At 55.8% G+C, this 14,442-nt stretch overlaps 7 protein-coding genes across 7 annotated transcripts; 3 read left to right on the top strand and 4 right to left on the bottom strand.

The window, feature by feature from the left end:
* Nucleotides 1-35: 35 nt before the first annotated feature.
* Nucleotides 36-1,329, bottom strand: WHR41_06564 (uncharacterized protein; the record flags this gene model as incomplete). The annotated part of the gene is made up of 6 exons (XM_069375169.1): nt 36-72; nt 123-183; nt 244-289; nt 369-663; nt 711-1,147; nt 1,201-1,329. 6 exons carry the CDS (start codon nt 1,327-1,329, stop codon nt 36-38), a joined length of 1,005 nt encoding a protein of 334 aa, XP_069227999.1.
* Nucleotides 1,330-2,251: 922 nt separating this feature from the next.
* Nucleotides 2,252-3,959, top strand: WHR41_06563 (uncharacterized protein; the record flags this gene model as incomplete). Its single annotated transcript, XM_069375168.1, has 3 exons — nt 2,252-3,196; nt 3,251-3,555; nt 3,621-3,959. The coding sequence occupies 3 exons, from the start codon at nt 2,252-2,254 to the stop codon at nt 3,856-3,858; spliced, it is 1,488 nt and encodes a 495-aa protein (XP_069228000.1). The 3' UTR covers nt 3,859-3,959.
* Nucleotides 3,960-4,941: 982 nt separating this feature from the next.
* Nucleotides 4,942-7,182, top strand: WHR41_06562 (uncharacterized protein). Its single transcript, XM_069375167.1, has 2 exons — nt 4,942-5,543; nt 5,611-7,182. Exons 1-2 carry the CDS (start codon nt 5,075-5,077, stop codon nt 7,122-7,124), a joined length of 1,983 nt encoding a protein of 660 aa, XP_069228001.1. The 5' UTR covers nt 4,942-5,074; the 3' UTR covers nt 7,125-7,182.
* Nucleotides 7,183-7,721: 539 nt separating this feature from the next.
* WHR41_06561 (uncharacterized protein) lies at nt 7,722-8,541 on the bottom strand (the record flags this gene model as incomplete). Its single annotated transcript, XM_069375166.1, has 2 exons — nt 7,722-8,365; nt 8,421-8,541. 2 exons carry the CDS (start codon nt 8,539-8,541, stop codon nt 7,722-7,724), a joined length of 765 nt encoding a protein of 254 aa, XP_069228002.1.
* Nucleotides 8,542-9,174: 633 nt separating this feature from the next.
* Nucleotides 9,175-9,870, bottom strand: WHR41_06560 (uncharacterized protein; the record flags this gene model as incomplete). The annotated part of the gene is made up of 1 exon (XM_069375165.1): nt 9,175-9,870. One exon carries the CDS (start codon nt 9,868-9,870, stop codon nt 9,175-9,177), a length of 696 nt encoding a protein of 231 aa, XP_069228003.1.
* Nucleotides 9,871-10,103: 233 nt separating this feature from the next.
* WHR41_06559 (uncharacterized protein) lies at nt 10,104-11,053 on the top strand. Its single transcript, XM_069375164.1, has 3 exons — nt 10,104-10,511; nt 10,575-10,742; nt 10,800-11,053. The coding sequence occupies exons 1-3, from the start codon at nt 10,344-10,346 to the stop codon at nt 10,857-10,859; spliced, it is 396 nt and encodes a 131-aa protein (XP_069227908.1). The 5' UTR covers nt 10,104-10,343; the 3' UTR covers nt 10,860-11,053.
* Nucleotides 10,940-13,696, bottom strand: WHR41_06558 (uncharacterized protein). The gene is made up of 4 exons (XM_069375163.1): nt 12,859-13,696; nt 11,816-12,644; nt 11,439-11,741; nt 10,940-11,380 (listed from the first exon to the last, which is right to left on the bottom strand). Exons 1-4 carry the CDS (start codon nt 13,083-13,085, stop codon nt 11,138-11,140), a joined length of 1,602 nt encoding a protein of 533 aa, XP_069227907.1. The 5' UTR covers nt 13,086-13,696; the 3' UTR covers nt 10,940-11,137.
* Nucleotides 13,697-14,442: the final 746 nt, after the last annotated feature.

Here is a 14,442-nt window from a genome sequence, read left to right as displayed (position 1 = left end):
CTACTAGCCGCGCTTGACACCCAAAGAAAATTCGACTACTCGTCAGGAGCAGCCAATCCAAGCGCCTGCCTCCTGGTTGGCGCCTCAGCATAGAATACCGGCTTCTCTGCAAGACTCGTCACACGAGTGCCGTGGCGTGGCTCCAGGCCCTGATAATCTTATGAAGCATTGTGCATCGTGATCCTACCGACGCCAATTGTCAGCTTTCAATCTCGAATCCGCGTGGAATCATCACAATCTTACCTGTTATCCCACAGAGCGCTCGTGCCCGGCGTCCAATTGAATCGGACTTGGATATCAACATTGCTTTCGTACACCTTGAACAGATACTGCAGAATCGCATCGCTCTCGCCGTCGTCCAGGCCAACAATCTTCTTCGTCATCGCGCGGTTCACGAAGAGACTCTTCCAGCCGGTGACGGGATGCACGCGGACGAGCGGGTGGCTGCGCTCAATATACTTGGGCCCGGCGCTAGGGTCGTCACGGTCAAGGTACGCGTGCGCGGAGCGGTAGACGGCATACCGGCCGTCAATGATCTTGCGGAACTCTGGCGACAGCTTCTCGTACGCGGAGTAGCCTGAGGCCCACAGCGTATCGCCGCCGACGCTGGGAACGGTGTCGTTGTGCAGGTGTGTGATGCCTGCTGGCTGGCGCTCGTGGACCCTGGAATTCAGTTAGTATGCCGTGTGGTCATGCCTGGAATCACATACAGATCTGTATGCCAGCCCTGCGTGCCGATCGGCTTTCTGAAGCTTGCGCCAGTCTCGGACTTCTGCAGATCAGGCCAGATGACCGTCGTGCCCTGCAGGCCGGGCACATGCGGCACCTGAGGATGAATCTCGACTTCACCATAATACTTGCCCAGCTCAAGCTGCTTCTGCGGGCTGAGATCTTGATCGCGGAAGAACACCACGCTCCTTTCGGCGATCAGCAACGCGAGCTCATCTCTTTGCTGGTCAGTGAGGTCTTTCAGCTGCAAGCCGACGATCTCCGTTCCGATGTGCGCGGTGAGGTTCTTGACCTCTTTCGCAGCGGAAAAGAGGGCGGCTTTCTTCGGGTCCGCGCGCGTGCCAGCGTCGACGTATCCTCTGTCTTCGTTGCGGATGGCGTAGACATCTTGGAGGTACAACGGGCGGGCTGGCCGGTACTGCGTAGCTCGTTAGAGTGGAAGAGAAGGACACCGCTGATGTGGTTGCGCACAGGGTAGCCCTGGCTGAGATCGATGCCGGCTTTCTCGAGTCGCGCTCTGGTTGGACCAGGGAGGTTCAGGTTGTCCTTCTTTGGTTGGACGTAGTCGGTGATTTCGGGGATGATTGCTGCGGGCGCCATGTTGTGTAGATTGAATGAATCTGGACTAGGAAAGTATACTCTCTCAACTCGGAATTTCAATGGAATTGCTGGAGCTGATCGGTGGGACTGATAGAGCTGATGCTACAATTTACGATATCTCCGCTCTCGTCGTCCTTTTAAGCTGCCGCCTCCGGCACTCTGTCACCAGGTTACTATTTCTGCTTACCCATCAAAGCCATCTTACCCACAGCTATCGATCAAACACTTCGGACGTCCCCGCAAAAGGTTTGGTGTTGTCCGGATTGGAGTGCAGATGGCGCAATCCAACTCCGCAAGCTTGCAATTCACACTAGAGCAGCCTGCTAGCAACGCAGTGCATCATCTGCGTAACGACCTTCAACTTCGCTTCGAGCGTATCTCCGTAATTTTGTCTGTGACCTCCCAATTCATCCTGTGTGATTGGGCAGATTGTTGCTGGAACTACCTCCGACCAGGTGTTCAACATCTTGTGGATCCAAACACGCGAGCACCTCATGGCGGCTTCGCATTACGAATGACCTCTACACCAGCGCTCCAAGTCATGCATGGCGCTCGAATCTAGATGTTATCCCAGTGCTTGGCTCAGAGCGTGTCCTCATGGGCTCAAGATGACCGAGCCACTTTGATAAGAAATGCAGGCTTGGGAGCTTGTGGATACTGTGATCCTCCTGGAGTACCAAGAGCTGAGTTGGCGCCTTCGGCTATGACTGGATGCACTCTTGCTAAGCCCATCAAGTCCGGATGGCGTGCCTTGAACCCACCATGGCGCAGGTCTGCCAGCCAGGGGTTTTTGATTCAAGAAGTGGCGTTGCCGGCACCGAATGTTTTGTAAAAAGGATTGACGCAACTGGTGAAACTTACCTCAATCGCGATCTTCTGCTTTTGCACTTGTAACTAAAAGGGATACCGGGGATACTGGATCATGAACGCTCACAATCGCCAGGATGCTAACGACAAGACTGTCTACGTTGAAGCAGAAAGAGTCACGGACAACGACCTCTCTCGCGACCCCTCGCCGCAGGGCCATGTAATCGAACAGAAACCGAAAGTTCCTTGGTACTCCAACATCTGGGATTATGACCCCGGCCGCTCGAAAGAGGAAGCGGCCTTCGTGCAGCGTCTTGACATCTGTGTCCTGACCATCCTCGGCCTTGGTTACTTCATCAAGAACCTGGATCAAACCAACATTTCCAATGCCTACGTCTCTGGCATGAAAGAAGACCTGCAGATGAATAGTAATGAGCTGAACATGATCGATGTTGCCTGGACATGCGGATACGTTGTCGGGCAAGTACCCAGCCAAATCGTTCTTACGAAGGTCCGGCCCAGCATTTGGATACCGTCATGCGAGCTGCTCTGGACAATGCTCACGTTCTGCCTCGCTGCCGTGTCGACGTCCAACCACGTCATTGCCATCCGCTTCTTTGTTGGCCTGCTCGAGTCCATCTTTTACCCAGCCGCCCATATGATCCTCGGATCATGGTACAAGCCCTCCGAGCTTGCTAAGCGCGCCTGCATCTTCCACGCCTCCTCCGCTGCCGCTTCGATGTTCAGCGGCTACCTTCAAGCCGGCGTCTACAATGGCATGAACGGTCTTCACGGGCTGCCCGGCTGGAAATGGCTGTTCGTCATGGACGGCGTCATCAGCCTGCCCATCGCCATCGCCGGCAGATTCCTCATCCCGGACTTGCCGGAAAACACGCGCGCTTTCTATCTGCGGAAAGACCAGGTCGAGCTCGCGGTCAAGCGAATGGACGACGTCGGCCGCGCGCCACGATCGAGACTCGGCTGGTCTGCTTGGAAACGCATTTTCGGCCGCTGGCATGTCTACTTCCTTTCCGTGCTGTACATCATCTTCATCAATGCTGTGAGTCTCGCTCTCCGCCTTATTAGAAGCCGCATTTTGACATCTCCTCCACAGCAACCCTCCGGCAGCATCCAGCCCTTCACGCTCTGGCTCAAAGCGACAGGCAAATACTCGATCGAGCTGATCAACGTTATCCCTACCTCCCAATCCGCAGTGCAGCTCGTCCTTACCGTTCTTTTCGCCATCCTATCCGACCGCTGGCGTAATCGGCCTGCGCTGATGTCTGTCTCGACTTTCTGGGGCTTCTTCACCGCCGTCGTACTGGCTGTCTGGACCGTGCCGGATGGGCTTAAGTGGTTTGCGTTCGAGATGTTCAGAGCGTACGTCCCGTATGGGCCGATTAGTATGGCGTGGGCGAAGTGAGTCATCCCCTCCTTCCCTTTCCTCTCCGGTGAACATGGCTGATGCTTGTCTTCTTGTGCAGCGAGATCTGTAGCGCCGACGCGGAAGAGCGTGCGATTGTACTGGGAATCATGAACGCGCTGGGCTATGCGGTCAATGCTTGGTTGCCCTACTTGATTTTCCCGGCTGTTGACGCGCCGGAGTTTCACAAGGGCTTTGTGTTTAGCAGTGTCATGTTCGTGGCGCAGGGAGCCATAACGTGGGCCGTGTGGTTTATGCATCGGAGGGAGTTGGGGTTGAAGGCTGGGGCCGGCGGATGATAGAGTGTTGCACTGAGAGAAGAAAGGCTTGGATCCCTCTCTGGATCTCGCAAGCACTCGATTGCTTTACTCATCGAAAGAAGACTAACCTTGCTATCTTACTCTGGTCTCCTCACGTCTCAACACATCATGCAGGGCGCACGACTAGCGTCATATACTGCACAAGAAAAGGTTGATTCATGAAGCATTGGTGGTTTAGTGGTAAAATTGGCCGTTGCCATCTGAAGTCCTCCAGGACTTCGAATGTCGGCCAGCCCCGGGTTCGATTCCCGGCCGATGCATTTTTGCTCTCCCGCGAATCATGTCTTTTGTAGTGCTGCTGTCGTAGCTTATCACACCCCTGGGCTGGGAAACAAGAGAGTATCGAAGCAGTGTGACCGGAGGACAAAGGTTTCGGTACGAGCGGGAGTGATGGCAGGCGTAATGAGAGGCTACCGCAGAATCGCCTTGAGAGGCAGCAATGCAGCAGTGTATCAGCGAACAGATGACACGGTTCTGCAGACAACAAAATCAGAGCAGAGGGAATGTACTGAGCAAGGAGCTTGGAATATAATATGTACGCCCACATTTTGAGTTTCGCTCTGCAACCGGATCTGCAAGCGGAGCGTGGTCCACGAGATCAAGCCTTGGTTCTGACAACATCAGAAGCATGCGCTCGAATCAAAGTGCGCCGTGCCGCCAGCGAAACCCTGCTGTCATATGCGTCGTTCCGGTCCGGTCTTACAACGAGTCTGTGATTTTGCCCCACTGCTTGCACACCTGCTCGAGAACTCTGACCGTGTTGATCTTTAGGCTTGACTAGCATCTGCTGAGCTGAGGACAGAATTGGATTCAGTCGGTTTCAATAAGCCGACGGTAATGACGGAATGTTGCTCATACGACACCCAAAGAGCATCAATTGCCTCTGGCAGTGGCTACAAAACCTATCGCCGGTGTTTCCTGTGACGTATGAGGGTCCGCGGATCTTCTCTCGAACTTCCCCACCAATGACGAAAGACAAAATCGCGCTTGACCCCATGGCCATCCGCAAGGTTTCGACCACGCGACAGACGGCGTCAAAAGACCAAGCTAGCAATGCATCCATGGCATTTGAACGAGATAGTTCGGTAGTCATGACTGCAACGTACCCGGCTTGCAAATATCACCCAAGCCTGCCCGACATGCCCGCAAGCCATTGTTCAGTCCAGCTTTGCCACCGTTGGTATTAGCCGCCGCCATGAACAACCCATGCGGAGCGCCCGAGCCCTCATCCTGGATCGCCTTCTTGCTGAGGCTCATATCATCATCGTTCCGTGACTGGGTGGTATCAGGCTGCGCAGCAGAGTCGCTGCTCCTCCTGCTCGGGCCTCCGCACCACTGGTCTGTTTCGCGATACACACTACTGGCCATCCTGCATGTCGCCTACGCGCTCGCTTCGACGTCCTGGCTGTTCAGACTGGTGTTTACAGCGAGCTGCTGGCCTTTGGTGTTCGTCACAAGTCTCGTCCAGTATGCGGTTGTGTCGAGGATTACGCGAGGGAGGCTGCGGACCGTCTGGAAATCTGCGCACTTTCATAAGGATCGTATTGCTTTCTTCAATCTGCCAGCATTACTGCTGGATACTGGGGTAAATGGCTCCCTGACGGTGAGAGGAGTCACAGTGTCGTTGCTGGACTTGACCATCGATTTCCATGCAATCGAACTTGGTACGTGTGAATCTGCTCATTGGCAAGCTACAGATCCCAGCCTACAGATCCTAACTTCGCTGCACAGAGATGAATTTGGGCTCTGGACACGAACTTTCTGTCCAAACCGACGGCTTGAGGTTCAGCCTGTTTCGCGATATTACCATCGAGGAGGTCTACGGGGTCCACTGGTATACTGCACCGGCGACAGGCGTGGGATCACAAAGGCCCCACATCAGTCATGATCTCAACGGAGACGAATTCTCACGAAGCAAGAGCAACAGTTTGAGCAACAGACTCCTGGGCAGAGCCAGCGATGACGAGTCAGCGCCACGCAAGAGAGACCTCTTGAAAGAAAAAGTCACATCGGACTTTGCCGATGGAGCTCAGCCAACCATCAAAGCTGGCCGGCCCATGACAATTGACAAGCGCAGCCTTGGCGCCAAAGTGACTTTGTCGAGCGCCGACATCGAAGCCGAGCAGCGATACGAGGATGTCCTTGAGGAGCTACGAACTAGGAACCGGCTACATCAAAGTAGAGCGCGGGTCCAGAAAGCGCGCGAAACTGGCGACACGAACCTCAAAGAGGAAGTCGATTACCATCCACTACTTTGCTCAGACCTACGCAATGCGAAGTCACCGCAAGTTCCCAGCACAGGCAAGGTATCACTCACGAAGCTGATCGATTTGTTTGAGCCTATATCTCGGCAACTCGACCGAGTCCCCATAGTCTCGCGATTGTCCCTGTGGTTCCTTAGCCAGTCTCACAAAATTACCTGCCCGTCAATCTGCTTCTCAGGCTCTGGTCATTACCTCGGCGATATATTGCTTGAAAGCCTATTCAGCAAATACGTAGGAGATGACCAGCGAATCGAGGCCCTCAAGCAAGAAGTATCTACCTGGCTCTCCAGTGCAGACGTCTACATCACCCTTTCGAATATCATTGGTCACGCCTCAATTCCGCTGCTGACATCTAACGACATCACCACGGAGGTGCGCTCGAATCAAGTCGTTGTCTCACGGATCGGCGAGCAGGCGGTGGACAGTGGCCTTGTCACCTCGCTCAGCGGCGCAGACGGCCACTTCACCATCCCGACATGCCTCCTCCCATCGCACTCCTACCTCGCACCTGGAGAAGACACAGCTCCCGTCTCCATGTCCGTTCGCGCCTCGCTCCCAGCCTATTTCTCCGACTCCTTCCTCCAGTTCGCCACAACGCTGTCTAAGACAAGCCAAATGCTCGACATCGAAGAGGAATGGAGCCGCTCGAACTCCATGGACTCCTCCATCCGTCCTGCGCCCGACACGGATATGGCCAGCGACGAGCCCCATTCGAATCCAGACTCCCGCTCTCAGCGTTTGCGCGACAAGCTCCGGCCGCACGGCCAGCTCAGCCACGTCTTGAAGCACCCGATGGAGCATGCGAAGCAGAACCTGCACCGTGAGTTCAAGAAGACTGCTGTGGACAAGGTCGATGGCGCCTGGATGGCTAGGTGGACCAACAAACTGCTCAAAAAGCTGGAGGGGCTGGACGGGGATCTTGGGTACACCACCCAGATACCTGTCGAGATACCCAGGGGAGAGAAGATAGACGGCAGCTAGATAAAAGAATAGACAACTCCATACAGGCATACAAAAATGCATGCAGATCCTCTACAGACCGCACAGCCGGAGCCAGCTCCATACCCTTGGATGTCTCCAGACGTCCAGTTTCCTCAATGGTCTAGTGGCTATGATTTCCGCTTGTCATCTCGCCCATGAAGGGTTCGATTCCCTGTTGGGGAGATCTCAGAAATGACATCTCTTACAGATCTCAAAGTCTTCCGGTTTCGGCTCACCAGCATCGTTCATCACTTTTTTGACTTTTTTTGCGCCCTTGTGCGGGCTGGAGTTTGGTGAGAATTTGACGCCCGGGGAGGCGGGCTTTCATGCTGGTGGTGAACGTTTAAGCGACCCATTCTTTCTTCCCTCCTTCATGGCCAACGCTCAACACGAGCCTTTACGATCGATCTACACCATCTCCACTGGCACCTAGCCGAGGCAGTTGTTACTGCGGCACAGGGTTTAACTACCGTCGATCGTGTCGTCTCCACGTACTTGATACTGACTCGTGAGAATGGAATTTCAAATGACAAGCTGCCTGATTGACTTTCCTCCCAGTCTCTACTAAAGTACCAGTAACCTTTTTGAACATCCTTCCTAGTACACCAACGGGATATCGGTCCTCACAAACTCTGCCAGCGGATTGCCCTCCGCGCTCCTAACAGCCTGCGCAAAAGCGTTTGCCGACAAATTCGCGCCCTCCGGACTGGTGTGCGTGTGATCTTTCGGGTACAGCGCATTCGTTTCCGCGTTCCCAAGCTTCTCGTACATCTCCGCGACAGCCTGGAAGTGGTCGATGTAATACGCGTTCTCGCCGATGTCACCCGTCACTAGCCTCGCGTACTCGACGAAGCGCGGCGCGGAGTCGGAGTACACGCCGCCCTCCCAGAGGTTGTTGGGCGTCTGGCTGCTGATGACGACGGACGCGCCTTTCGCGATGTACGACTCTGCCGCGTCCGAGACGTAGCGCGCGAAGGTGTACACGGTCGAGCCGTCTTTGCCGCTCGTGCAGACTTCGTCGCCCGTGCCTGGGCAGTCGGAGCGGCCGTTGTCGCTGGCGGAGTTGGGCGAGCCGCCGTCGTTGTGCCCGAACTCGATCACGACGATGTCGTTTGCTTGTACGAGGGTTGCGATCTCGGCGAAGCGTCCTTCGTTCGTATAGCTGCGGGCTGAGCGGCCGCCGATGGCTTTGTTGACGACTGTCGTGCCGGTGAGGTAGCTCTCGAGGTAAGGTCCCCAGCCTGTGGGAGAGCGATCAGAAATAACGGATGTGCTTCTGTGTGTTGCAGCCCTTACCATCAGTCACACCATCATTCGCGCCGTTTCTTGCCATGGTGCTGTCGCCGGCGAGGTATACTGTGGCTTGAGCTAGCTCGCAGAGCGTGGCCAGGGCCGCGGCAGTGACGATGTACTTCATGTTCGTTGCGCTTGTTGCCCCCGGATGCTGTGACAATGAGGATGATCGATACGATGTGGCTCAAAGAGAGAGGGTATCTTGTCTCTTAACCAACGTCAATGTCGCGTCCCATTCACAGCATATATGTTCGTGACCACAACCCGCCAAGCTCGCCATTTCTCCCTGATCACCTAGCAAAACCATTCGTGGAACACAACAGATTCCAACCCCGTAAACCTTGCGACACGCTTATGTTGCAAGTTGACATCCTCCTGTCCGTCTCATACCCTCGTCCATGCACGGTGATGCGGAGAAGGCGCTTTCGGTAGGAGATGGCCCGACCGTGCTTGGCCACGTGAAGCGTTTACAGTTATAGTCGCATGAAACGCCAAGGTCGCTTATGCTTCTTGTAGAGTGACCAAGAATGCACTGATGATCTCTGTAGGTTTGAGGTGTAGCGCGTGGCTTGATGCTATAAAGAACGCTTGTATAGCGCCACGGAAATTCTTCGCCTTGCAGAAGCTCCGGGCAAATTATCTTGAATTTAGCATCTCAGCTATGAGGCGTCCAAGTGCCATCTTTAGCCATTGTCAACCCTTCTCGCTAACGGCATGATATTTCCGACCACCTTCTGTTCTGACACAAGCGATTTTCCTAGCTTTCCACTCTCCCGTCCGGCCACCTGATCGCCAGCTCCTCATTGCTCTCAATCACCAGATCCGTCTCATACCTACACTCCGCAATGAAATCATTATTCTTCGCATCCCCCTCGTCGTAGCTTTTCAAACTCTCCTCCATGCTCCCCGCTTTACCCTTCTGCAGCCTGCGCTCCGCGACCCGTCGCCTGACCAGGTCCGGCCGCACATGGATGAACCACTTCTCATCGACCAGCGGCTCCAGCTTCTTCCACGGCTCTCGGTCCGCGAGCAGATAGATCCCCTCGAAGATAACCACTTCCGCGTCCGCGTGCACGCTCTCCGCGTCCGGGATGGGCTCGAAGCACCCTTCCTCATTGCACCCGGGACACTTCACCTCGTGCCCGCGCCCCAGCTCCCGCAATTTCTCAAAGAACGCCACGACCGCTTCGCCGTCGAACGTGTCTATGCTGCCTTTGCGCTGCTGCTGCTCGGCCGTCAGCGCGTGCGAGGGTTTGATGAAGCCTTCGATCGACACGGCTTGGCATTTGAGCCCGCGCTGCGAGACGGCGTCGGAGATTCCGGCCGCGATGGTCGATTTGCCGCTTCCGGGGCCGCCGGCGAGGGCGACGAGGGTGCGGCGGTTGGGGGGTTGGCGGGCGTGGTGTTCTTGGATGCGGGTGGCGAGGAGTGCGGAGAGGTCTTCGTTCTTCATGATGGGCGAGTGTCGAGTCGTTTTAGATGTATACTGTATTGCTTTGGAGAAATTGCAAGGGCGAACGAGTTGGGATCTAGGAGAGAAGTTCTGACCTACCTGTTTGAGATGCTGAAGATGTGCTACGTGAGTAAAGCTGCTTCTACCGATGTGACGGCAGTGGTATGCTATCGTGATGGAGCTCTTCGCGATCAATCTACAACCTTCAAGCTGTGATGCTGGAAGTATGCCAGAGTGACCGCGCCGCGCAATTCAAACCCATCAAGCCAGCAGGCCCAACCCCGAAACCAGACCCTGTATGACTTCACCCTGACCTCCAAAAGCGGAGACAGCAAAACTGGAGCCCTTCAGCAATCGGCACTCCACTCAAACGCGGAGTAGACTCCCAAGTGGCGTTAACGTTGACCAGAACGGCACCTCGTCACAACCCAACTCGGCAAATCGACGAAACGAACTGACCGCCGCAAACAACCATGTCCCAACCCTACACGCGCCAAGCAGTCCACGCTCCCGGCGCCCCAGCGCCCAATGGCAACTACTCGCACGCCGTGCGGCAGGGCTCCACCCTGCACGTCGCGGGCTGGATGGGCGACGACCCCAAGACGGGGAAGATCGTGGAGGGCGGAATCGTAGGGCAAACCGTACGCTGCCATCCTCTCTCTCCGAACTGTGAGCGAGATGAGACGTGTTGACAAGGTCTGCAGCACCAAGCGATGCGCAACATCCGTGCGTGCCTGGAGGCCGCGGGCTCGTCGCTGGATAAGATTGTCCGCAGGAGGATTTACATTATTGATATCAAGCAGTTCCGCGACGTGGATGCTGTTTGGGCGGAGTGGGTTGGTCCGCCGTTTCCGGTGAGCACTTGTGTTCAGGTGAGTTTGGCTTCTTGTTGAGGTGCTGGAAGGATGCATGCTGATGGGCTGGGACAGATTGGCGCGCTGGCGAAGGAGGGGGCGTTGGTTGAATTGGAGGTTGTTGCGGATGCGTGAGGAAAGGAATGTATCGCTGAACGCTGAAGTCGAACCCGCCTACAATAAAGCAGCGAAATTAAAAATGAACGCAGTCTCAGCGGCCGGGTTTCTGCAAACGCTGGATGAAGTAAATGTGAATTTTTTTGGGAATGGTATCTGCAAAGCTCGTTAAGCAAGTCATGGGTATCAAGAGAAAATTAGCCCAGCCACAAGCCTCTCCAAACCATGCTCAGTCGGCTCCGGGGCTCCGCATCACTGCGCCGCCCAGCCGATTCATCTCCTCCCCCAAGCGTCGCTCAGGAACTCCTCCTCCCCATTGGCTCATAGGGGAAACAAGCCGCGACAATCGCCATAACAATATACAGTGCGGCGCAGATGTAAATCGGCACGGGCGTAGCGGTGTTCGCACCCGTGGCGACGCCCGCGCTCACGATACCCATGATGCGGTTCAGCCCGATGGAGATGCCGTTGCCGGTGCCGCGGTGCGCGGAGGGCAGGACTTCGGGCGTGTAGGCATAGAGCGTGCCGTAATAGATGTTCTGGGCGGGGGTGTTAGTTTGGGGGCTCTGTAAGATGGGGAGGGTTGGAGGGACATACCAGGCAGAAGCTGATGGCGCAGGTGAAGCCGAGGTTTTGCGCGTTCGAGCGCACTTGCGTGTAGGCGAAGAAGAAGGCCATGGTGACCAGGGCGCCGATGATCATGGTGCCTCGCCTGCCCCAGAAGAAGCGGCTCTTGCACATGAAGCCTGCGAGGATGGGGCTGGGGATGGAGCTCAGATTCGAGATGGCGTAGTTGCGCCATTGTTCGCTGGGTGACAGACCGCCGAGCTGTGCGCCGCGCGTGGCGATGTAGGTTGGGAGGAAGACGTTGTAGAGAGGGTACGCGAGGCCGATGAGGAGCTGGAGAGGAAGATTTTAGTAAGTGCCAGACTCGTGCGGTGCGTAATTGTATTTCTTGTGTTGGCGAGACTCACCCAGCTGAACCAGATTAGAGAGGTGCTCAATCCGAGCTTGCGAGAAGCGAAAAGTCCTTTGAAGTGAACGGTGAGCTCGGAGAAGGAGAACTTGCTCTTGCCGTGAGCTGATACCGAGCCACGACGGCCATTGTTGGTATCAGTGACTCCACATGCCTGCATCATGTCGAGAGTCAAGGAGCAGGATCTGTTGTACTTCTTCGCAATCCACTGCAGAGTATCGACCACCTCCGCGTCGCGGCCTTCACCGACGAGGAACTTGGGCGTTTCGCGGAGACGGATGATGGTGATTCGGGAAATACTCATCACGAAAACGAGTGCGCCGTTCGCGAACCAGACGTAGCGCCAGCCGGGGTTCGTGTCCCAATTACAAGGCTCACCAGTCTCAGATTCTGGGCCTGAGCAGGAGAAGTTAGGCAAGAAAGCCCAGGCGAAGAGACCAGCCACCAGCTGACCGAGGCCCCACCAAGCAGCCATGAGGGTAAGCAGCCATTGATCCTTGGAGGGCAAATACTCCAGGAACACGGCGGTGTCGAGGACCAGGTTTCCGCCGGCACCGAACGCAGCGAGCGAAATGAACAGGCCGAGAACGATCCAATTGGGTGAGGCTCCAGCAACGATGGCGAAGATGCTGCTCAAAAGGAGGGAGACGTTGAAAGCGAATTTGCGGCCAATCACGTCTGCGCTGAGTCCCCAGAAGAGAGCGCCGACCAGCATTCCGGTGTAGGCGGCGATTGTCAAGCCGGTGTCGAAAGAGGGCTCGAATTCGTAAGCGGCATTCGTGGCGATGATTGACTGGATGAGTAGAATGAGTGAGTCCACGGCGTAGCTAAGAAAGTGTCAATTTGCTGTTCTGTCGGATTCGTAGCTGGCGCGCAATATCCGCCTTGCCGTGCTTCTCAAATCCATTGACACCATATACCATGCTCTTGTCGCCGACCACGCAATAAATGCATGTATTGCCAGCAAAGTTCCTGTGCATAGAGAGTCCCGGACGAAACCATCCAGACACGTGCCAGGGAAAAAGTACGCACGAGACCTACCCAAATCCATTCAGCACAAACAGCTTCGCCTGGTATCCCGTAAACCCAATCTCATCAATGGCATCGTTGACCAGCCGCATCTTCGCGTTCAGCACCGGGTCGATGCTCTCGAGGTCGAGCAGGTCGCCTTTCTGCAAGGAGACATCGTCGACGTCGTCGTGCGGGGATCGGCTCGGGACTGCGACTGGAGCTGCGCTCTTGTCGTCCTTGGTGGGCGAGGAAGCCATGGTTTGAGGTGGGTTGATGGACGGCTACGTGTGCTGGCCAGTCCTGGAAGCGCAGGCGGTGGTGTCGTGTGTCGTGTCGCGCTGTTACCGGCGGTCTCGTGCAACGAGTTCTAGCACAGCATTCAGGTGTGAACGGCGGAGAGAACATACGAGGAAAACGGCGCAAGAAACACAGAAAAACTTATCCCACGCGGGCACCTTCTCAGACAGCCCGCTACTCACCTTCGTCCCGCCCGTCGAGCGCCACGGATGCTACCATAGATTATTACCACAACGCTTACCTCTCGCCTAGCGGGGGGCCCAGGATCTTGGACGGTCGCTTTCGCTGTGGGCGGCCGAGCACGTGTGCGCGCGATAAGCCTATGAGACAGCGGTATGCGAGCCTCGGGCCCGCCGATCGGTACTGCTCGCGGAGTAGTAGCTTTGCGTGGCGTCTTGGGATGCAGGTTTCTGTGCCACGGCCAGGTCGACGTCACGTGCGTGTTTGATATGGGCGTCGTTGCTGACGGGCTGGAGAGTTGGGGCGGCTGTGAATGGACGCCTGGCTCTTATCGGGGTGTCAGAAGCCATGTAGCTGGAGGTGGTGGTGATGGTGTTGGTGGTGTTTGGCGGCAGATGTGGGCCCAAGGACAGGGACTGGGCCGCCCTGAAGTCTGACCTGGAAATCCGTGTGGAGTCGACGAGAGCGGGGCAACCTGAGGAGACGAAAACGCTGGGCTTGTGAATCTGGGCACGTGTTTTCGGAGTGCCTAAGGCATGTCGAAGGCATGTTCGGCAGCCAAGTCCCGTCCTGCATTATCATGCTTCGGTGCATGACCGTTGTGGCAAATGGAAGCCCGCCTGGCTTCTATCGCCTGCCTGATATCTGGTTATCTATTGCACACCCCTGCCGAATTCTCGTTTAGGTAGCCAAGGCTGCAACGGCTTTCTGAGGAAGGCTACCGGAAATAACTGTTTGAACGCTGTGGTGGAGGTTGACAACCATCATTGCATACGGCATGTACTAACATGACAATATCTGGAATCATCTGTGGCTCTCTTCTGCCGTGTAAACATCATGTCTCCCGTCTCTCCTCGACAACTTTGTCAGGCGGTTAGGGAGGCCTTTGCACAAGGTGCTTTCTTGTTCGAAGCCTTCGTGTGCCGGCTACACCCTGTGGAACCCTGCCACGCTCGCTTGTGACACCCTCTGCACGTCTCGGCACCTATTCTTCTCAAGTAACTGTGCACGGCATCTGGATTTGGCTGGCCAGGCCGCACGGCAGCTGTGGACAGGCGGACGAGAAACTGGCCCGCCGCGGCTGCAGAGCTCTTATACTACGCCGTTGAGGTCGAGACAACAAGGACAGGGGCAACA

Source organism: Cladosporium halotolerans, assembly GCF_011745625.1.
Source record: "Cladosporium halotolerans strain TM138-S3 chromosome Unknown Sca23, whole genome shotgun sequence".
Lineage (NCBI taxonomy): Eukaryota > Fungi > Ascomycota > Dothideomycetes > Cladosporiales > Cladosporiaceae > Cladosporium > Cladosporium halotolerans.
Note: the sequence above shows the minus strand (reverse complement) of the source record. Positions and strands in the feature narration are given on the sequence as shown.